The sequence below is a fragment of the Lissotriton helveticus genome, chromosome 6 (genome assembly GCF_964261635.1).
Source record: "Lissotriton helveticus chromosome 6, aLisHel1.1, whole genome shotgun sequence".
NCBI classification, from domain to species: Eukaryota; Metazoa; Chordata; class Amphibia; order Caudata; family Salamandridae; genus Lissotriton; species Lissotriton helveticus.
Genome location: NC_136067.1, coordinates 1,697,805,424 through 1,697,829,293, shown reverse-complemented (window position 1 = coordinate 1,697,829,293; position 23,870 = coordinate 1,697,805,424). Strand labels below are relative to the sequence as shown.

Here is a 23,870-nt window from a genome sequence, read left to right as displayed (position 1 = left end):
ACGTAGAGGCTTCCGGGGAGGGTCATCTGATGTTTGGAGAGGTTGGACTAGATACCAAATGGTGGGGATGGTCAGCACCCAAAAACGTTTTTTTTTAAAGGAAAGAGAACGAGGACTAAAACACAAGGGGGGGAATTCCAGACCCAACCAGTAGTTGGCGGAATAACGCACATCATGTGAATCCAGATAAGATTCAGCTGCAAAACGTATTTCTCCTTGTTATTCCCTCTTTCCATATGTGTTGCATTCTGCAGCACACACTGAAAGCGGAATAAGCCTTTAAAGATTGTTTCTGTGAAGAAAGGAATCCCTTCACAAAAACAAAACTGCTCTTAACGCAAGCACCCTTCAACCGTGGCGCAAGGATGCCTGTGTTGGCGCCAGGCAGCACATAGTGCACCAGATCGGGGAACGAACAGAAATGCGTCATATCTTAGTAGATATGGCACATTTCCGCTCTCTCCCTATGCTGTGTTTTAATCTCATGTGAGTTTAGGAAGCATGTTTATTTTTAATTCTAGTTAAAGGCTTGTGTACACAAAACCAGAATTAGAAAGAATGTCAAAAAGTTCTCCGTGTTGTATAGGCTGGTAATGTGTAACATCTCCACCTCAGAAGTGCCTTAGCCTCGGAGGGTCACTCAGGCGAATATGATGCGCGACATCCGCACCCATAGCATTATGGCATAGCTTCTCTACGTTTGATAATGAAAAATTCTTCCATCTGCTTTTATTCTCGAATTGTCACTCCACATGTCCCACTGCACTAACATGAGATCGATTTTGCAACAAAGTAGACTGGGTCAGAAACTTTTTTGACTGATGCTATTGTAAGTCCACGCAGGTAAGAGGACGACAGTGCTTGGTGGCAACACCTTTTACCACAGTATCACAAAAGCAAACTCGTGGAGGGGATTGTGGGTGAAAAGGATAATTGTACATATTTTATGTTGCATTTTGTGATTGTGTTTTTGTTCTGTTGTATGTTTCTGCTCCATTGTTGCATTTTGTTATTGGTGTTGTACAATGGTTGTTGTGCAGCATTTTGTTGCGACTGTTAAGTTGTGTTATTTTATGTTTGTTTTTTTATTTGGTGTTTATTTTGTTGTGCTTTGCCATGTCAACAAATGCTGCTACGTTTACAGCCAAAAGCAGCACTATTCTTTAAAGTTCCAGTGACAGACAACAATTTAGCACTCTCACAAGTGATAAAATATCGCGGCTCCAGCTCTTCAACCATTTAAGACACCAGTCAGCCCAAAACTGTAGCAGGGATCTTGCCTTTTCCAGTGTTCACGTTTGTGATACCAGTCACTATGGGTCGACGGATGCTTTATAGCAGGCCTTTATAATAATGGCCCCTGACATGCTGTGCGATGGCTGCACATCTTTGGTGCAGTCAGCAGTGCCTCAGATGTAAATATATTTGAGGGAACATGAGACCTATGGAAGCATCATGTAGGAATGTTTCTGCTGACCCGGGGAGCCACTCTCCCAGCTGTGCTGTTCGGAGTTTGATTCAGACTTGTTGATCTTGTCTACATTCTTTTTATTAGTTCACCCTGTCACACTATCCTACTTCACTAGTTGGACTGTTGGCCAAACACCACACAGTCGAGACACGTAGGCTCCAATGCCGGACAAACAAGGGGGGGGGGGGAGGCTCGCTTCTCCATCTGAAGACTGTCCATGATAGCAGCATAAGGTCTACTGTCTGAAGAGGGCTGCTAATCAAATATTTATTCATCTTTAGAAAGGGCTGCAGAGTTGCCAACTCATAATTATATTAAAAGGTTAATATAATTCTAAAATGCATTCTACAGCATGGAAGGGTGCCATCAAATTGAGAAAATGGTTTTAGAAAGCAAAAGAAACAGCTCATAACTAAAAAGTAACCCCTTTCAATAAAATACACTCCTCATTTTACTTTCTTGTCGCCGAAATACTACATCAACAGGATTTTTGTCTCGTGGGCTGAAAAAACGTGCAATAAAAAGAGCTTTACAGAATGCAGAACACAATTTTGATTATGATTTTAATTTATAGATTCTCTTGGCGCCATGATCTACAAACATTTTTTCATTTTGGAAATATCTTTTTTGCTCGCACGAAATGAATTGTTTCCTATGTGAACATATACCAGTAATTAACATGCCCAATGCAATATAAAACGTGAACTTAATAAATACTTTACAAAAAGAAGGCAGGATTTGTTTATTTACAGTAAATACCTACTTTACCCCGCTCCACAGCTGTTCTGCTGTTTTAAACAATACCTCTTTTAGTATAATACTCTCTTTTTGGCTTGTGCTGAACACGATATCGTAAGACTCTGAATATACTTTACTAATATAAACTGTAAAATTACATTTATTGTCCTTGTTTTCTTGAAAAGCACTCATTATTTCTTTGTGCCTTAAGTCTTTGCGGAAAGTCCCACACAAAGAATTTCCATTACTCTACGGCTGAATGGTGGCAGTTGGTCTCTTTTAGCGAATACTCCTCAGGAATAAAAAGTAAACCTCATGAATGAAACGTTTAGCTCACCTGGTTTGTCCAAAGAAAGAAGCCATAACGCCTCAGAGAAATACCACATTCGAATACTGCTTCCTATTAAAGCTAGACCGTGCCCCCCTCGATGCTGCCTCCATTTTGTTTCAAGGTACCTCGTTTTGTTTCCTGACAGTCCAGAGGGCAGGGTTGCCACCTCCTTCCCTCTTCCAAAGGTGTAGATTCCCAGAAAAACATCTCCAGTGACAGTGGTATTCCGTACTGACAGTCACTGTCCTATTAAAAGAATGAACATTTGAATAGTTCAATACGGTAATATGTAGCGATGACCCGATTAATAGTCACAAGTAAGAACCCTTAAGCTTTTACCTCGGAGTAATAATTCGTATTTTTTTTAACATTTAAAAGTTGTTAAAAATATTGTGAAATAAATCCATATTGTACACATTACAATGTATAAAACTCTGTATTTTGGTATTATGAGAGTATGCGAGTAATTTAGACATGCATACGCAAAAAATATACAAGCCTGTGTATATTTATATGAGAGATGTAGGTGCACATCCATACACGCCGGATAATATTTTGCTCAACCCTGTTTCCAGTATTCAATGCATCATCTTAATGTGATGAATGAAAAATGAAACCATCCTTTATGTAACTCGGAGAAGGTTTCCTTTAGTATTCTCTAGCCTCTTGTAACTGCTTGTAATAGTCTTCGTCAGATGGGTTTTCACTACATTTTTGACCATTATTCGGAGGCCGAGCCGTATTGTATCTGCTCCAGTCTCCCTTGCATAGGATCCAGGGCAAAATGTCTACCTTGTAATGGAGCTCCGCAGAGAATTCTACACTGATCAAATTTGGAGATCCTGCACCTTTACCCCTTGTAATCAACTGCATGTTGTCGTCATAGCAACAGTGCTGTGCAGCCAATGTGGTGCTTTCCAAGGAAAGCATGGATCGGATGCAATATCTTGCAGTAGGCTTGTAGATTTCTAGTTTTTCTTTGGCACCACTTGCATCCTTCCAGCGGAAGTCCTTCTGTTTTATTCGGTCCTGGATCTCGGCTGTGCTGTAGGCCACTTCAGTTGGGTATGCGCAAAGGCAGCTGGGTAGGTCTGTGGCAACTTTGTGCATATACTTCTGTAGGAATTCACTTTTGCAGCCCATCCACCTCTCACAGCTGTCTACGTCTGAACCCAAAAAAAGAGAAAGGAGAAGAAAAGAAAAAATCACAATTAGCAAATTAGCAAACATACACAAACTCTATTTGTCCACTAGGGGAATTACTGCCATTGGTTTATCAGCCTTTTAAATTCATTTGTAATAAATGGTGTTTTTAGTGCTGCAGGGCTTTGACCAGGTCATTTACTACTGTTACTGTGTGCTATCCTTGTTCAGCTTGGCAAACTGAGGGAGACTGCATAGGACTAACAACTGTACAATGAAATCATCCAGATAACTGCAAACAGTGTTTGGTAACATAAATATGAAACTCATTGTTGTGCCTATGAAATTAATATCTCAAGTGATTGCATAGAAATGGCCAGTGCTTAATTTGAGCAAGTGGTTTCCGGCGTTCGGCACTGGCACTTAATTGTCAACACAGGCTCTTATGACAGTCTACCACATGGTGGCGCTGTTTATCTCATTTGAGATAAGCACAAAGGTTTATTAATTCGATATACATTAAAAATGGCTAACATTTGCTCAACCAATTCTTATAGCTTTGGGGCCTGAAACAGTACAGTCTAAAATGTCACACTTATAGGAAGGAGTGTGATGGTTAGTAGTAGTGTCGATACTGGCATTGGAAGCACTTGCTGGGGAAATGGCTGGATTTTTACAAATTAAGCACTGGAAATGGCTACTTAGTAGGAGGGATGTTGATGTACTGCAAACCATTCTCAGCGTCGTCTGGAGAAGCAACATTTGTATTGTTACTCATTGGGAATTGCATTTCACCAAGGTTTATTTCTAGTATAGTTTCTCTGTATGCTATATATCTCAAGTGCTGTTGTTCAGAACTGTTTAAGCCAGACTGAAAGCCTGTGGGACACTGAAGTTGGTGCAGAGGTGAAGGAGAACTTAAGTCACTTGGAAAGTGAAGATGCTTTTTTGGGTAGTTACATGGGGCATATCCCAAGCTTATCTTGAGAACGATTCCATGTTCTGGAGATCAAAATCAGTCTTTAGGACATGCACTGAAGGTTTAAAAGTTGGACCCTTGTTGAATAGTACTCATGTGAACAGTCCGGATTCCATATTTTGCAGCACTGAAGTAACTGTGTAATTTTCCATTTTCCACTCACACAGACGACATTCAAGTAGGACTGGTGAAATGTGAATGTACTGTGTGACAGGTGGTTGAGAGCAGTCACAACAATGTAAATGTTGTATCTTGAAACACAGGTATGAGAACTACGGCATCTTTAGAGCAAGAGTATGCCCTATAAGTGAGTGCTGCATACATTGCACAATTTTCACCGAAGCCCAATGGAAGTCAAGTTATAGAAAAATGAAGGGCGATTTCCATACAAAAATCATAACAAATTCAAAGGTATCCATTGTGAACTGTAAAAGGATCAATTTTTGCTTAAACTGGAGAGTTTTTAAGCGGAACCCCTCTCAAACTGAGTAGTTCTTTTGAATTGACAGTTTGCGTATTAACTGAAGACATAAACCTTCCTGAAGTTTCTGTTAAATATATAAGTTAAAGGAAGCATGCAACAACGAGGTCAAGCAACAGTTTGCATGTTAAAACTTTAACTAAACGTTGGAATGTTCTACACCCACTTTGGAAGTGGACATTGTGGTATTAACCTAGACAACCACTCAATTTATATACGTATGCAAAGATGTGCTTGCAAACCTTGCTGAAGACCATACTTATTCATGTTTTCAAAAATAGGGAAAGTGGAAGCATTATATAGTCAGAACTAACACCTTCTGCAACTGTGGCAGCCAATACTTGATTTTCACAGAAGATATATATATATCATCCGAAAACAGGGACACCTTCAATTCATCTATACCTAGTTTTAGACCTTTGATGTCCACCAATTCGTTTATGTATTACGGAAGGGGTTTTCTAAATAATACACCAAAAGCAAAGGGTACGTTGGCCATCCCTACCAAGTTTCATGCTAACTGTGGACTATTGGGAAATTCCTGCTCTTTTTGCAAATGCTGGCCATAGAGCTGAAGGAGCATGCCATGATTATTTTGTGGGTTAATGTGCCACATTTCATGGCTCGTAAACCTTTCCTCCTCCTTTCCCACTTGTGTGTTTTTCTCTATCTTGCTCTGAGTCAAAGTCTGATGAGGAAAAATAAACGCCGACGGGACCCACCTGCAACAAGCCGCTCAAATTAAGCAAAAAGCTCTACTGAATGCTTTTTCCGTATCCAAAATTAACAGCATTGTATTTTACTTCCGTTTGTTTGTTAGATCAATCAAATGTAGTACTTTTCCCTGTATTATTCCTCATTTGATGTTATACTATAAAACCCGATTGATCAGGGTCAGGGCCGGACTAGCCATAGCAGGCACTGAGTGTTTAACAGATGGGCCGGAAGGGTGGGAGACGGTTTTCGAGATGTGGGGGCTGGTTTTGTTACTGGGGGCCTGTTTTGCATAAGTGCTGCAGTATCGGCCGCCCTCTGTAACAAAAGCGGCAGCAGTGCTAAATCAGCCGGCAGCAGTGCTTCTCACTAGTGCCCCCCTTCCCCCCCCGGCCGGTCCAGCTGAACTGCCAGGGCTGGTTTGTGTTCCCAGTCCGGCACTGATTAGGGTCCACAAATTGGGGCATTGCCTCTTTCAAGCTGCATGTTAGAACGTTCACAAATGCTTTTACATCAGTGTTTAGGCGAGATAGGAGTCTGGAGGACCCACATTCCTGAGGGTCTCTCCCTGCATCAATGTCTTTACCGTGCTGGCCAGAATTTCTTAAAGAACAGGGCAGGGGGTATCAGGCCCTGGGGACTTCCCTGCCGAGAAATTCTTGAATATGGGAGGGTATCAGGCACTGGGGACTTACATATTTTAAGGCTTTTTATAGCTTCTATTAAATTCTCTAGGTTGACACTGTTATCCAGAAGACCCTGCAGATCTAAAACCCCAATCCTGTCATAACTCCCATATAAAACTGGGGCTTTTTTTCTTAGGCGTAGTTGCCAACAGCCTCCCGGTCTTATTGCCCCTGTCACAATAGTGTTTATTCATTTAATGTGTATTCTGCATTTTTAAGCTCCAGGAGTCTCATATGCCCTTTATTCGACAGAAGCTTGTGTTATGTTTTTTTATGAGAGAGTGTTGGCTGATGGCACTGTTCTAGATCCTTATGTTCCTTCTAGAGAGTAGCCATCTTTGTCTTGCATAGTTTCTTATGCCTGCTTGCTTCAGCTATACATGTCCCTCTCAAGACTGCCTTATGTGAGTACTATACTATAGGCACATCGCATTCCCATGTGCCGATAAAAAAGGTACTCTTTGATCTGGATTTTCTTTGCATGTTTACAGACTAGGTCTTTAAGAAGGGGCTCATTCAGACACCATGTGGGACCCTGAACCTGTAATCCCAGCCTCCATGGTAAAATTCATATTACTGGTGCATGCTTCATGACCCCATGTCCGATCCTCAGGTGGAGGTTGCCCAGGGTGTGGTCTATAATTATCATGTCTATATAGGTCTTGTGCACCAGTGAACAGTGTGCAAACTCCCGCTTTCCAGAGTGCAGGTGCTGCAGAGAATGAAAAATTACTAACTTTGTATGCTGCCGTCCTCTGATCGTATAGCTGCTCTCAGTCCAAACTTAACTTTGTTACAATTAGGTACTAAGGGCCATATGTATCAAAAAAGAGTTTTGCGATTCTCAAATTGCGATTTTTAGCGAATCGCAATTAGAGAATTGCAAAATGCAACGTATGTAGGATTTGCTAAAAAATTTGCAAATCCTATATGGGCCATATGTATCAAGCCTTTTTCCCGTTTGCAAACTGGCAGATTTTCAGAATCAGCCCGTTCGCGAAATGGAAAAAACCTTTTGGGATGTATCATCCCAAAAGGCCATCACAAAATAGAGAAAGGAAAAATTTGCGATTCTCTATTTTGGGAATGCAATTAAGGAATTACAAATTACAATTCCTTAAATGTAATTCAGGAAGCACCAAAAATGTGCTCTTTGGCCTTAAGGAATTGGAAATTACCACCAACTTCAAGTTGGTGGTAATTTGAGATTTTCTTTAAATATGCACTTTTTTGATTTTTTAGTATTAAATTTCTTTATTGACATTTCAGGATGCATACATGAACAACAATGGCCCAGGCCCCACATTACTTTATAGAATAGAAAGCTCAGGCAGTAAAACAAACAGCCGGGTGCGCTATAGAACCAATTCCAAGAATGATCACACTGTAGATGAGAACAGTTTTTACCAATGACAAAGAAAATCAAAAACACCCAACACCCCCCCACGCCCACCCAATCCCCCCTCGACCCACCCACCACCCAAGTTCCAAATCCACTACCCCCCTTTATCAGAGGCTCTGCCCCCTTAACCCTTTCCCAGCTGCACCACATCTGACAGACGCAATAATCGCAGATAGCGAGGACACGTAACTTCTCGGAACTCCGAGGCTAGCAAGGACAAGAAGGGTTGCCACAGCTCAGAGTATTTAGCACCTTCTCCCGCCAATGTTAGGGAGAGCTTCTCCATGCCCAGCACATGCCACAAACGATGGAGCCAGCCCTGAAACGTGGGAGTGTGTGCAGTGTGCCAATGCAACAGGATGTTCTGGATCGCAGAACCCAAGGCAATAGCTATTAGGCGGCCCCTACGGGAGCGCAGTGGATATGTGATGGGATTCGGTAACCCTAGCCGTACATAAGAAGGGAACCTTGGGATCTCAGTGTCAAAATGGGCATCAACCTCGACCAGGATTTGTTTACAATACCCCTGAAGCCGACCACAGTCCCAGAGCAGGTGGACCAATGTGCCCGACTCTCCACACCCCTGCCAACATGTCACCCCCCTGGAATGGTCAATTTCATGTAGCCTCTCCGGCTTATAATACCAATAAATTGCGTCCTTAGTGAGTGTGTCTGTAAGGTCCATGTGATATGCAGAATGCCGGGCCCTGTAATAGATATCCTCCCATTCTTTATGGCTGAGGATCCATCCCAACTCCCTTTCCTGAACTATATATGTGCGTGTATTTAGCTTGTAGCATTCTATATAGGTCAGAGATAAGCTTTTTGTCGGATTTCCGTGTGATTAACCAGTACTCATATGGCCACAGACGTCTGTCGGCCGAGGATCGCACCTGGCTGTTAAGTGCCCAATGTCGCGCCTGAAGATAATTGAGCCGTTACAACTCAGGCAGACCATACACCTGTCAGAATCCGTAAAGGATAACACACCCCCCTCCGCATAAAGATGATACAAAGAGCAGCACCCCGCCGGCCGCCATTTTGCAAAGGCCACAGAGTCTTGCCCTGGCGTAAAATCAGGGTTATCCAACAAGAGTGTGAGTGGTGACGGAAAAGAGGTGAGCTCATGTTTGACGCTAGTGCTATCCCATACTTCCATGAGGACCCTGGTAACGTACGAAGCGTACAGGTTAGGGGGTCTATGTTGCCGGCGGAGAAAGGGGATCTCCTGAAGCGGGCAATCCGCAACCGCTTGGTCTTGAAAAAGCCAATGCTTCTCCGACTCCCATCTGCTCCACTCTACGAGGAAGCGCAGCTGAGCCGCTTGAAAATAGAGAAGCAGGTTCGGGAAGCCAAGACCCCCCTTTTCAGGGGGAAGCGTCGCAAGTCTAAGCTTCATCCGAGGTTTTCTACCATTCCAGATGAACTGAGCCAGTTCCGATTGAGTCTGGCAAATCCAGCCTATCGGTGGCCGCAGAGGGATAGTGCGGAATAAATAAAGAATCTGGGGAAGGATCGTTATCTTTACCGCCGCCACTTTTCCCAGCCACGACAGGGGGAAGTGTCTCCATCTACCTAGCTCCCGCTTGATCTCATGGAGCAGCCGTGAGTAATTAATCCGAACCGTATCTGAGAGTGTGGAAGCCAACTGAATCCCCAAGTATGGGATTGCTTTAGTCGACCAGTGGAAAGGAAAGGACTCCTGTAAAAATGTCTGCGTGGGCCCGTCCAAGGATAAGTCTAGGGCGACTGACTTGCTCATGTTGACCTTCGAGCCCGCCGCCTGTGCAAACGCCTCAAGAGATTCGAGACATGCCGGCAAGGACTCCCTGGGCTGGGACAAGGAGAGCAGCACATCATCTGCGTACAAACTTCTAGTGTGTGTATACCCACCAAATTTAATCCCCTGCACCTTCGGATCCAGCCGCAGCCTCTGCGCTAGCCGCTCGATATATAGAGCAAAGAGCAGGGGCGACAATGGGCACCCCTGTCTCGTACCCTGTTCAATAGCAAACCGGGGAGAGGTACAGCCATTGACCCAGACCGTCGCGGTTGGGAACTTGTAGCAATTTATACCAAGAGTGCGAAATTTCTCCCCCATGCCCGCCTTCACCAGAACCCGCTCCAGGAAGGGCCAATGGACCCGATCGAAGGCCTTTTCGGCATCGATCGCCAGCATCATGAATTCTCCGGTCGTACGTGTGGATTTCTCTATCAAGTGCAGGGCCTTCTTGGTATTGTCAGCGGTTTGGCGTTCTGGGATGAACCCGGCCTGTTCCGGGTCGATCAGACCACTCATAAAAGGCGCAAGCCGTGCCGCTAGGATGCCCGTATAAAGCTTAAGGTCAACGTTGAGAAGTGAATTTGGACAGTACGCCCCACATTGCGATCGGTCTTTCCCTTGTTTAGAGATGACGGAGATAGTAGCATCCAATAAGTCTCCAGGGATCGCGCCCTGCCCCCGAAAATGAGTTTAAAAGGGCCGTCAAAAGGAGGGTCACTTGCGCACAAAATGTCTTCTAAAAACCTTGCTGGGTAGCCATCCGGCCCAGGCGCCTTATTCAGCTTTAGACGAGAAATTGCTGTGATGACCTCTTCTGGCCTGATGTCACGATCCAAAAGGTTCACCTGCTCTTTCGTAAGTGCGGGGGGAGGGATGGAAGCGAGAAAGGACTCCCCCACACATGACTCAATGGAGGACCCAGCATGAAGGGCGGCATAAAAATCGCTAAAGGCGGAGGCTAAAGCAGCGTCTTCTGTAACTCGCCCACGCCCCTGCGAGTAAATCTCCTGCACTGTCTGTCTCTGTCGCACCTCGCGCAGCCTATTTCCTAACAGGCACCCACACCATTCACCCGCAGTATAAAATGTGTTTCAACCGCAAGGCAGCATACTCTGCCCGGTCCTGGTCCACCGCTGCAAACTGGTGCCACATAGCCATAAGTTGTTTCCAAACCCTGGGGGCCCCCGTCCGCTGGTGAATTTGTTCCAGCTCCCTCGTCTGTCGTGTAAGCTCCTCTCTTTTACGCGCGCACTCGGCATTGTCTGCCGCCGAAACCGCAATGAGCTCCCTCCGCAACACTGCCTTTAACGCTGCCCATTGTGTCGCCAGAGTGGTGTTAGTATTGCTATTGTGCTCGAGATGGTCAGTTATGACCCCCTGGAGACACGTGACTACCTCCTTACGATGTAGCAGTGTTTCCCGAGGCTTCCAGCTCAGCGTCACAAGTGAAACAGGTGGGAGGGAAAACACAACTGTCACTGGTGCATGATCCGATAGAGATGCAGTCCCTATTTCCACCCCTGTCATGAGTGCCGTAGAAGCAAGTAGATAATCTAAGCGAGCATATGTCTTGTGTGCATTGGAGTAATAGGTGTATTCCCCATTTCCCAGGTGGCAGCAGCGCCAGAGGTCTACCAAACCCATCTCCCGCAAACGAGTGAACCCTTCCGAGGAGAGTGCTCCCGACTGAGAAGTACGTTGACAGGACCTATCCAGGTAGTTGTCAAAAACTAAATTAAGGCCCCCTCCCAGTAGGACATGGCAATCCGTTGTACTGGAAGCCTCACTAAGTGCAAGATTAAAACATTTCTCCTGACCCTCATTAGGAGCATACACCGAACCTATAGTGAACACTGGAGAGCCCAAGGAGAACCTATATGTCAATAGCCTCCCTTTATCTCAGCCCCCTTTTGCAGGACCTTACCCCGAAATCGATGGGTCACCAAAATCGCAACACCTGCGGACTTCGTGGTAGCGGAGGAAAAAAATTGAAAGGGAAAACTACGAGACCTAAGGCGGTGGCAATCTCTCTGCAATAGATGGGTCTCCTTTAGGAGGCAGATATCGGCCTGCGAGTGCTCTAGCAAAGAAAGGACTGCCTTGTGCTTCACCGGGTTATTTAACCCCCTGACATTCAACGTAAGGATCTTAGGTTCAGTGTTAGGCATTACGTATTAGATACCAGAAAGTGCCAATAAGATCTTGCGAACTGTGAAAGGGGCAAATGGGGTAAGCCCCGCACCTCAAGGGCAAGTGTGGACAGTGCTCTGTGCCCTCCCAATAAGGCCTTGTGAAATTGAAACAAACTAACCCTCCCCCCGACTACCCTACCCCAACAAAAGCCCCAGAAAGAAACAGTCAAAACATGTCCAAATTGTCTTTCATCCTCAGATGACCGGAAAAATGGTATAGTGGGGTAACCCATGAAACGCACCACCGCTCCCCCTCCTGCCGACGACCCCGCAAAGAAAGAGAAGACAAAGGTAGGCCAGCAGGCTTAGATATTTCCCAAAATTCAGCCCGTCTGAGGGGAATTAGTGTCCAAGGCGGTCGCCTTTACCGCAGCTCTCTGGCCCTCTGCAATCACATCTGCCGGAGGCTTTTTCACCCGCCATCGCCGACCTTGCATGCAGCACCGAGGCTTGGAGTCCTCCCGGTCGTCCTCCTGGCGCGCTGCCTCATGTTCCTCTGCATGTGGATCGATGCCCAATACTCGGCAGGCCTCCGAGACTGAACGCAGCTGATATAGTTTGTTCTCCAACTTAAAGACCAGGTGGAAAGTGTGGCCCCAATTACAAGAGATTTTCTGCTGCTGTAACAGGCCTAAAGAGCCTGTGCTTTTGCAAGTTGAGCGCCGAGAGGTCCTGGAAAAGGACCGGTGACTAGCCTTGAAATGTCAGTGGCTGCATCTGTCTGGACCTCTGCAGGATCTCCTCCTTCATGCGAAAATCCTGCACGCAGACCAGGATGTCCGGAGGGGCCGCCGCAGCGGCTCGCAGGATCCCCACGCGGTGGGCCCTATCCAGCCGCAGCTCGGAGTCCAACTGGCACCCGAAGATAGGATTGAAAAGTTCCCTTGCCTAGCGAAACAGGTCTTTCGTTTCGTCATTTACTGGCACATTGCGAATCCTTATGTTGTGCCGCCGTGAGCGGTTCTCCAGATCCTCCAGATGCGCCTGGAGATCAACCTGCTGATCGTTGAGTTGTATGATTTCTTGTTGCAGAGCCGCAAGTTCAGTGTCCGTGTTGTCGCTCTTGGAATCAAACTCTGCAACCCTTTCCCCTATGCCGTCCAGGTCCCTGCGGGCCTCTCGAAGCTCACTCGTAAATTCTTTTTTAAGGGTATGAATATCATCCCTCAGACACGTGAATAAGGACTCCAGAAAGGCTTTGGTGATAGGTTCCGAGCCCGGCGTGGGCTCCGATGGTGCCTGTTGTGCGGCAGCGGCCATGGCGTCCCTCTGTTTGTTTACCTGGACCTTGGCAAAGAGATCCTTCACGGTTTTATCCCTGCGCCCCCTGGAAGTGGACATCACCCATCCCTGACGCGACCGCTCTCCACAGAACAGCCCCCTATCCGATGGACTCCCGACCAGCAGACCCACCTTCTTTGTCTCCTGCCAGACTCTCAGGCCTCCGCCTGGCCGGGATCCTTCCGCCGCAGAGGTGTCGGGCCTGATTGACCACTCTTCCCTTGCCACGCCAAAACTGCTTTCCTCCCATATGAATTCTCTGTCCACTACGCTGACCAGGAAGCGACGGCGAACTCACTATGTGCCTGCGGCCCCCACTCCTCTCCCAAGACGCCGCTAGGGCCTCTACAGCTCTTCCAATCCCTGGCCCCTCACAGTAGGGTGCAGAGCCCACCGCACCCACACTCAGGCCTCCGGCTGACCCCTGCCTTGGTGCACAAGCATGTCGACTCTTCAGTTAAAGTACGCCGCTATTCTCTGCCAGCCGCCTATTCCCTCCAAAGGGCCCCCAGCCTCTGCCAAAGCGCTATCACGGTCCGGTACAAACTTCTTCCGGCCCACCCCTGTCATCCGTAGGGGCCACACTAGCCAAGTCTGTGCCCGGGGGACTCTCACGTCCCCGACCCCACTCCAACTCCCAGCGGGGACCTGCTGCCCAGCGCTCACCTCCTACAGCGGGGATTGTCGCCTCCACACTCCCCAGGTGCCCGCCTCTCGACCTGCGCTGTTCCGGGTAGCACCCCACGTGCAATGCTGCCAATGGCGGATCCTGCTGGGCCCACTTAAGCTCCGAGGCCGAGGGGCTTTGGCTGTCGGCATGCTGTTACTGCCTCCGGCGGGCCCCAGCTCCGTCTCCTGCCGCCGAACCGCCCCGGCAACACTCAGTGCCGGTGTCAGAGTCCACGAGCGGCGGCAGCCTCAAAATGGCGGCCCCGCTACCGCTCAACGAGGTCTTCGGGTCCGCAGCGGACCCCTCCCAGCCAGCCGCAATCTCCCGCCGGGCAAAGCCAGCCCGGACCTTCCGTGATGATCGCTTCGACCGCCGGCTGCTCCGCCGCCTCTTATCGGGCACCCCGGCCTGGCCGCACCGCTCCCCGGGGTTCTTCAGTTAGGCCGCCTCCCGGGCCTCTCCGGCTCCCAGGCGTTAATCTAGGTCCTGGCAGAACCCTCCTCCACCATCAAGCCCTCCGAGGCCCCCTCAGAGCAAGGCGACCCCTTCGCTGCAGTTACTTGACGCTGTAACGGCCCAAAGGTGCTTAGTGGGCCATCGACGGGAGCTCAGGAACCCTCCGTCCACTCACTCCGCCATCTTGGCCACGCCCCCTTTTTTGATTTTTTTTTAAAAAGTCATTTGCAATTCCTTAAGGCCAAAAAGCTGATTTCTGGTGCTTCCAGAATTGTATTTAAGGAATCACAATTTGCAATTCCTTAATTAACTTGGCACGCTAGTACTTTGCCTTCAGAATGTCCTGCTTTCAATCAAGAAGGATCTGTTGCTTTTCCCTCACTCCCTCACTCTCTCTTGTCACTCATCTCTGTCTCACTTGCCTGCTGGGGTGACTAACAGCCCGTGCTTACTTATCCTGTGCCCCCCCCCATCATTTAGTCTCTTGAGTGCCACCTGCATTTTGTATTTGTCCTGATCCAAAACAAAGTCGTCTATCCAAATAAGCCGACTTTGCAGTTGTCACTCACCTATGGTCCGGTCCGGCTGCTTTTTTTACCACTACCCTGTGTGTGGCAACTCCACTGCATCCCCTACTGCACCTCTCCAGCACACGCCTGCCTCTACCTAAGGCTGGGCCACGTCTCTGATCTCCACCTGCCATTGTTGCTGGCCTCCAGTGGAGGTCTGCTACAGATGATCACTGGCTGTGTTTTGCAAGGTTATCTTTCAATCGTCGTCACCCCACCCCGTCCCTGAACCAGAGGAATGCTGCCTCTATACTGGGATATTGGTTACCGGAGGACCTCACTGCTTGCAGTTCACCATCTCCTCAGGCAACATTTCAATGCCCACAGTCCTGCTCAGTGCAAATCTGCTTGGATGTCCCACTGTGGTCCGTGGCTGATCTTTGGTAAGATCCTCCAGGTCGCCTCTAGTGTGTGGATGCCACACATTTTCATGCTTTGTTTGCTGCAGAGCAAAGAATGTGGAGCACTTGCAGTCCACAGGTTATTGCTAGGTGGATCTTTAGCTGGGGCAGAGGGGCGGACCCACGTTTTACTCATCTGCATTCTTGGCCACACCCCCAAATCTCACATTTTAGAGGCAAGATGAGAAGTAAGCATCACGAATGATGGCTGGAAATATATGTAGCCATTCCCACTTAACCTGGCAACAGATATTATTCTGCTTAAAGTACACGAGTGATGGAATTACACGTTATACCATACCCAGACCATAGGTCTTTGGCACTAACATGGTATTGATACAGTTCAATTCTAACACATATCTTAAGTACACACCTAAAATAAAACAACACAGTGTGCGATGATCATGCTAAGGTCAGTTTTATCAAACAAGGGGAAACAAAGACTTGAGATCGGCCATGCAAAACGAAGGTAGGGTGTACCAGTCTAGGGGGACTGATTAGTGTATACAACTGCTGCTGAAGGTGGTATCCCCTAAAAGAAATAATGGTCCTTATTGGTCAAACATCCACCACAAAGTCTCTGCCTGACTAGGAGTATATTTCCTCAGAACTTACTTCAATACAGATTGGATTAGGATAAAGGATAGAATGTGTGTATGTTTACTACATGAAAGCAGCAATGACACTAGCTGCCACTGACTCACCCTGTACCACTACTGAGTTGTTGCAAAAGGATGAACCTGCATTGGTAAAAAATTGAATTTTGGAAGAAAAACTTTGACATTGTAGCTCCTTCAGAAAAGAAAATGAAAACGTGATGTTGTTGAACGAAAATGAAAAAGTGGCAAACCTCTGGGGAAGTACATGCTTTTTACGCCGTACACCTTAAATTCTATCACTGAGAAAACTTCTGAGGCAAGTCACTTACTAGAACACCAGTGACACTTTAATTGGTTTGGGCAAGTAAATTGCTATGCAAATTGACCAAGCATTTGAAAGGGCGTACATTATTTGTGTAAATTATTAACCTCCTACCAGTGAACTAAACAGAGCAAGCCTCGCCCGAAAGCAGAAGCCCCAAAGTGAAGAGAGAAAGCCTAACTCTGAGATCAGGGAAGGATAACAAGCTTTGACATAATTCCATGTACTGTCCATGAACACTGGTTGGAAATGTCCCACCTACCTAAACTTCTAGCTAGCGTGTGTAGGATTTCTACATACAATTATTTTTGTCTAGTCAGTGCTTCATACCTTGCTTCTGCCGTTTCTGAGCACAGTAAATAACAGGTGCTGCTGTTCCCTAATTTTTGACATCTCTTGGCTTAACTGTCAGACTCCTGTTCTTCCTTCAGACACAGTCTCAAAGACAAAGGATCACACCTCGTCCTCAAAACGGTATGAAAAGATTATAAGATAAATAGAACGACTGTGTGGTGGAAGAAAGAAATATCTATGCTTGCATGAGATGCACATTTCAAACTTCAAAATCTGCAAAATAAGCACTAGAACAAAAAGACATGTAAAATATCTGTTGAGTGCGTGTACTTCACAGATATTAGGGAGTTTACAGCCTGTGCTTGTGCGCTGGTCATGAACAGAAACCTCTCGAAGAGAAAAGGACACCGAAATCACCAGCTCCTAAAATGTTCCCCCAAAAAACCCACAGACACACAGTTAATCATTGATATACGTATGTATGTTCTGCGCGTCACTCACACAGATACATGCTCACATACAGCTAAAACGATTCATAAACTCAGAAAAGCTACAAAAAAATGTAGTCACGCTCATAGTTGTTTCAGTGTTAAACCAGTTTGCCACTTAACGTACAAACATCGAATTTATTCTCCTACAGTCTTCCTTCCTCGAAAACGTTACCGAAAATGATTAAACGAACACGCCGGCTGTGTACGTGTGACGTAAGAGGATCACACACAAAAACACACACACAGCAGAACAAATGCATTCTTATGCCAGAATTAAGGGCTGGTCGGATGACCAACCACCAAATAAAATACCGCGCTAATTCTTATTTCACATTTATACAACACCCTGCGAGCACACCAAAATAATCATGGATCACACAAATATACAGATGCCACTCGGGTACGTTCACAATCCACTATACGTAGATGATTTGACACACTAGGCGTTGTAAGAGATCATACATTATTGTTACAAGTGACGCCAATAAACGTAGCCTCGCGAGAACACGCACGCTCGCACGTACAGTCGCACACACACTTGGCGGAAGTGGGTCATCCCACTGCTGGAGTTGAAACAGTCAATAAAACAACTGATCCCGTTTGATGTGTGCAAAGTGAGAGGAGGCAGGTTTGCTTAGTTCAAGTGCTGTTCCTGTATAGTGACAACTGGCAGCGCGCTTTCATCATCCTTATCAAATATTTGCAAAGGTCAAAAGGAGACGTAAACTGGAAGCCCCCCAGTGGGGTTATCAGTTGTCTGATATTCTGAGCTCTCCATCTTCTGATCCAAATCCAGGGCAGTCCGTCAGTTCTTGGCTCCCTTGAGTGGGAGGTTAAAGTGTGGCGTAAATAAAACAAATGTCAAGGAGTCCACACAATGGAAGTGATATCGAGCAGGAGACCAAAGCTTTGCAGGGGCTCATGAAATCCCCACCATCAATCAGCAAGGTGACAAACTTTGTTGTCCAACCTTTCAAAGCATCAGCGAAAAATGTTCTAGTAGTGAGTAAACCGTGCGCCTAACCTAAGTACAGAGGTCACCAAGGACAGGCAAGTACTTTTCCAACAAAATCAGTCTTGGACAGAAATTGAACAAAACATGCAAGTAAATTGAACGGAGTTAAAAATAAGTGGTGAAAATACTTCTCTGATCATATGTGACCAGCATTCAATTTCATAGACTTACATCTGCTGAAATTTGTGACATTGCCTATATAGGCGACCTGCAGCAGCTAATGTCCCCAAAACTTAATCGATGCCTTCCACAGAATTCAAAAGGAAAGACCTATTGAAGGTAATGCCATGTTCAAGGAAATTGGGCCTTGGCAATAATGAGTGTGTCCTTCCCATGGTATCAAACCCCTATTTTCATACGCCCCAGAATTCGGCGCAACAATTATTGCCAGCCTAACCTCGCCCGTTGCTACCCTGAAGCCCAGATGACTTGTCTCATATGAAAAGAAGATCTTAATGCAACTGCATGAGGGACATTTCTTAGAAGGTGTATGGTATGCTCATTTTACTTTGGAACTAAGGGTCATTTAGGAGGAAGAGAAAGACGATCATCCCTCTGTTTGAGTTACTATGTTTGTCCAGGTGCTAACCGTGTAGCAAGTGGAATGAAAGCCACATAAATACACTCCTGCAAGAACAGAGCCTGAACTTACCCTTAATCACAGCACACACACACACACACACTCATATATATGGTTGAGATAAGAGTCCTCTGGTCTTATTTCTGCCATAGTAGGCACTACTTACCCGGACTTCCCATAAGGAACCTTTAGAAAGTTCTAAGAAGCTCAATAATTTACACACAAAAAGAGCGCAGGTCTTTTTACCATGCGTTTTTCAAGTCATTGATCACACATGTTCATAGTAAACCTTCCAGAGGTGTACATGGGCTTTTTACGCCCAAGACCACTAAACCATGTACTGTTGAACAAATCATCTGTGTTTTTTTTTTTATTTAGGTGGGTCCAGGGTTGCTAGTTCTTTTGATGTAGGAGTCTGAAACGGAAGTCCCCATACTGTAACCAAATCATTATTTTATAATTGAGCAATTCCAAATGGCAATAACTTACCAAGTCCGAAGAGTTTTGTGGCATTGAAGCTTTCAGTACCTGCCAGCAGGCTCACTTCTGTAGCAGCAGTTCTAAAGGTGTCTTCGATCCCTATGATACAAATTGTAAAGCATATTAAGATTATAATATTGGCACTTTTGTTCCCAGTTAATTTACTGCTTGCATCTGTTTTATTGCACACGGGTACCACCCTTGTTCCTCTTCCCATTTTCACCCAAACCGCCATCCCAACATGGATCTCATTGGCAAGCACACATATAAAATCAACTATCCACCCTTACTCACCAAGAAAGCCGCTAAACGCTTCAAACACAACTGCTTGAGGTCCCACCCGGAAACTCCCTTTGCCGACTCCTACTTCTCACCAGTCAACGGATCCCTGAACACCGATATCATCTTCCACACCACACGCAGAGCGCAGTGGAGAAAAGCGTTCCTCTCCTTACTCACCGTCTCCTCCTCCAGGAAATCAGCTTATGGCCTTACACTAACCATAATACCATCCCAACTCCTCCAAGGCAGGGCCACCATTACTATTTACAACAACGGGATTGTACTAATGCAATCCAGTGACAGGAACCTGGAACTACTAGACAACCTGTTCCCCGCCTTCAAAGAGCACCTCTCCAATGCTCAGACCGCCACTCTTAGCACCAGTCCCACCACCCTTCACCACACAACACCCACACACAACACCTCTAACATAGTTCAGCTCCAGAACGACACGCACCGCACATTTACCCCCTGCACCCTAGTCAATATCCCTCCGGCTGTAGCTACCACACACTCCGTAATCACAGACACAGATCTCTCCCCACAATACATCGACACACCCACCCTCCCTACCTCCCCTCGGACCACCACACACACTACTCTTACTACACCCACTCCTACCACCCCTGACATCACAGCTCCCACACACAACAAGCATAACTTAGTCCAGCAACAGCCCGACGCTCACGCTCACAACGACAAATCCCACCCTCTATCCCCACACCCCTTATCCCCCCCCATTCTCAGCCCCAGCTACCACTCTCTAACCAAACATACAGAACACGCCACCGTCTTAAATTCAACACCTCCCCACAACAGGACCAACTCGAACCACATCTCCCCCCCCATTCTCAGCCCCCATTACCCCACGTGCACCCCCGCCACCATTAATATGCAATTATCCCCCGCCCGGCTCTCTCCGCCTACCTCCAAGGTCCTCACCTATACTGCAAACGTCCTCCCTGATCCAACAACACCACTCCCTACCTCAATGACACCCCCCCCCTCCCAAAAAATCTCACCTCGGGGCCCACTCCACGGAGCCTAGCACGGACACCAGCCCTCCCCCCGACCCGCATGTCAACTCCCAGACTATGAACTCACCCCTGACGCACCCACCCCCTACCACCAGCACCTATCCCACGTTGGGCCTGATTATGGCCACCCTCACCCAGATCAAAGAAGACATTCACATCATCAAAGAACTACTCCCCACACACCCATCACCCACTACCTCCTCCCCTCCCAACAGGTCTCCCTTCCCTCCGGACGATTCCCACACTCATCACTTCACACACCGCTCTTCAAATTCCTACTCGCAATCGCAGCAACCGCCCCAACAGGTCCCCACCCTTCCTGCTGATTCTCTCACTCTACGCTCACCTCACTGGACCTCAATCCCTGTTCGCAATCGCAACAACCGCCCCTATCGCCCACGCAACCCTCTTACGGAACTCGAAACCCACACCCTCCTCAGCTCCTATGACCCAGCTCCCCTACACCACTCATCCGCCACACACCTCACCATTCCCACGATACACTCCAATCCCCTCAGACCCCCTACACTAAGGAACAGAAGCTCCATACCTAATAACCTTAGAAAAGTCCCCCTCTCTCTAGTACCCTCTACCTTCCTCGACACACCACGTCTCAAATGCACTCTCCTCAACTGCAGATCGGTCTCTAGACACTCCTCCGCCATCGCTGATCTCATCATATCATCGGACCTTGACCTAATCATCATGACTGAAACATGGCTAACTGAATCCTCTACACCTATAATGGACATCCTGGTTCCGCCAAACTATCACATCATTAGACTTGACAGGCCCGGCAAAATAGGTGGTGGAATCGCATGTATACACAGGAGCAACCTCTCTGTTCTGAAAGTCAACTCCTCCTCCCTACCCTCCCCAACTTCATGTGAATACATATGCCTCGATATTATCAGTGAGGGCAAACCGATATGCTCGCTTCACGGCATTTACCATCCACCCGGGGACAACGCTATCTTCTCCCAACAAATCATGGATATGATCTCAACTAACTCAGGACGGAAGCTCACCCAAATATACCTCGGAGACTTCAACCTCCGCTGGAACGATCACAATAACGCGGTGGTAAATAGTCTTAAAAATTTCCTCAAGGCCCTTGACCTAACCCAAATATGCAACAGCCCGACCCACGAGAAAGGCTCTATCCTCGACCTTATCATCTCCAAAGAAGACTCTATCCAACTCGAATCGATCCAACCCTGCGACTGGTCAGATCATCATATTGTCACATTCTACATCAATGAAAAAGTCAAAGTTAACCCAGCTCAAACCACCAAGCCCAAAATTTGGAAAAGAGACCTGAGAAAACTCAAACCAAACTCTCTACCCCCTAACAGCTGCAATCTCCTAGCTCCCCCTGCCGGCATCTCGGACGTGCAATGCTTGACTGATCACTATCTCAACGCAATGACCACAATAATTGATGAGGCTGCACCTTTGCAACTAAAAAGGGTATCTTCCAAAATCTCCAACCCATGGTACGACGGGAGTCTCAACGAGGACCGACGAGCCATGCGAATGGCAGAGCGCACCTGGAGATCAGCTCCCTCTGCACTGCATCTAAAAACACTAAAGAAAAAGAGAAACGCCTACTTCAGGAAAATTAAACGATCAAAAACAGTTTTCTTCAGCCACCAGCTCGACCAGGCAAGGAATAGGCAGAGGAAACTGTTTGATCTAATCAGAACTCAATGCAAGGAACAACCCCAGCCACACAGCAATATGCACGAGGCTCCCTCCTGTGAAGACTTCTCCACTTTCTTTATCCAAAAAACTGACAACATAAAGAGTGATCTCATCATTGACGCAAGCCTCTACTCCAAGCCTCATTGCATAGCATCCACTGAACGAAAAAACAATGCCACATGGTCATCCTTTGTCACCTACTCTGAAGAAGAAATAGGGAAACTGCTCAGCACCATTAAACCATCCAATCACCTCACGGACCCCCTCCCTGCTAACGTTGTAAAGGACTTTATTCCTCTGCTCCTACCACTCTGGACTAAAATTATCAACAGCTCACTTCAACAAGGAACCATCCCTGACTCCCTCAAAGTAGGACAAGTCACGCCTTTACTAAAGAAACCAACAGCCGACCCCTCTGACTTAAACAACTACCGTCCCATTACCAATATCCCCACTCTCGCCAAATTGTTGGAAAAATGCGCACAACTACAATTGACTAAACACATTGACCAGTTTGGCCTCCTCAATCCTCATCAATCAGGCTTCCGAGCGGGGCACAGCACTGAAACGGCTATGACACACATAATTGACGACGCCCTTCAAATGCTAGATCAAAATGATACCTGTCTCCTCATCCTTATTGATCTCTCTTCAGCTTTTGACACCGTTAAGCATGAGAATTTACTCGAACTACTAAACACAAGAATGGGTCTATCTGGGACAGTCCTCAAATGGTTCACTTCCTTTCTACACAACAGGTCGCAGAAATTCAAGAGTAACAACCTGATGTCCTCGCCTATACCTGTTTCGTTAGGCGTCCCACAAGGTTCCTCCCTATCCCCAACTTTGTTCAACCTAGTCATGGAACCCCTCACCACCTTGTTACAAGAGTCCAATATACACTTTCACATGTACGCTGATGATACCCAACTATATCTCAAATTACAATCCCCCAAAGACATTTTGCTCCTGAACTCAACGATCAGAAGCACCCAATCCTGGCTTGCCGATAATCATCTCAAACTCAATGCTCTGAAAACAGAGTTCCTTCTTATCTCACCTCCCGCCAAGATCTCTACCACACAACTCTGGCTTAAAGACCTAACTGCACTCAATGTCCAACCCACCATCGTAGACTCAGCAAAATCCTTAGGCATTACACTTGACACCAATCTCAACATGCAGCAACATATCAGCAAGGCAACTAAGGGAGCGAACTACCAAATCAATACCCTGAGGAAACTTAAACCCTTCCTCCCTGCCAATGACTTCCGAACTGCAGTACAAGCACTAGTCATCCCTCGAATAGAATATGGCAGCATCGCCCTCTGCGGACTCCCCCTAACTACTACTGCACCACTAAGAGCTTCTCTAAACGCTGCAGCGAGACTCATCACTGGTTCAAAAAAACACTCACATATCTCCCCTGACTTTAAAAACCTGAACTGGCTGCCTTTCGAAGCCAGAATACATCTGAAAATCGCCTGCATGACGCACAAAGCTGTCCACATGAGCTCACCAAGCTATCTCACTCAGAAGCTGACAATCTCTGGAGGCTCTAGAAACACCAGAGGCACAAACAATCTTCTGCTGAAGCCTCGAAGATTCCGGAAGGAAAAAACTTATAAACGCTCCTTCTCAGGAATGGCACCCAGGATCTGGAACTCACTCCCCCCTGAAACGAGGCTTATCTCCTCCACTACACTGTTTAAGAAAGAAGTAAAAGCTATCCTCATGGCTAAATACACCTGAAGTGCTATTCAGAACTT

The 23,870-nt window shown here is 46.7% G+C and overlaps 1 protein-coding gene across 1 annotated transcript in view; it reads right to left on the bottom strand.

Moving 5' to 3' along the window:
* Nucleotides 1–2,017: 2,017 nt before the first annotated feature.
* The window catches only part of ISM1 (isthmin 1), a 190,442-nt gene continuing 168,589 nt past the window's right edge, over nt 2,018–23,870 (bottom strand). The window contains exons 5-6 of the mRNA XM_078649552.1: nt 19,088–19,177; nt 2,018–3,706 (exon numbers count right to left, since the gene is read on the bottom strand). Coding sequence (XP_078505678.1) covers nt 3,189–3,706; nt 19,088–19,177 — 608 coding nt within the window. The 3' untranslated portion in view covers nt 2,018–3,188. The remainder of the gene's footprint in view (nt 3,707–19,087; nt 19,178–23,870) is intronic.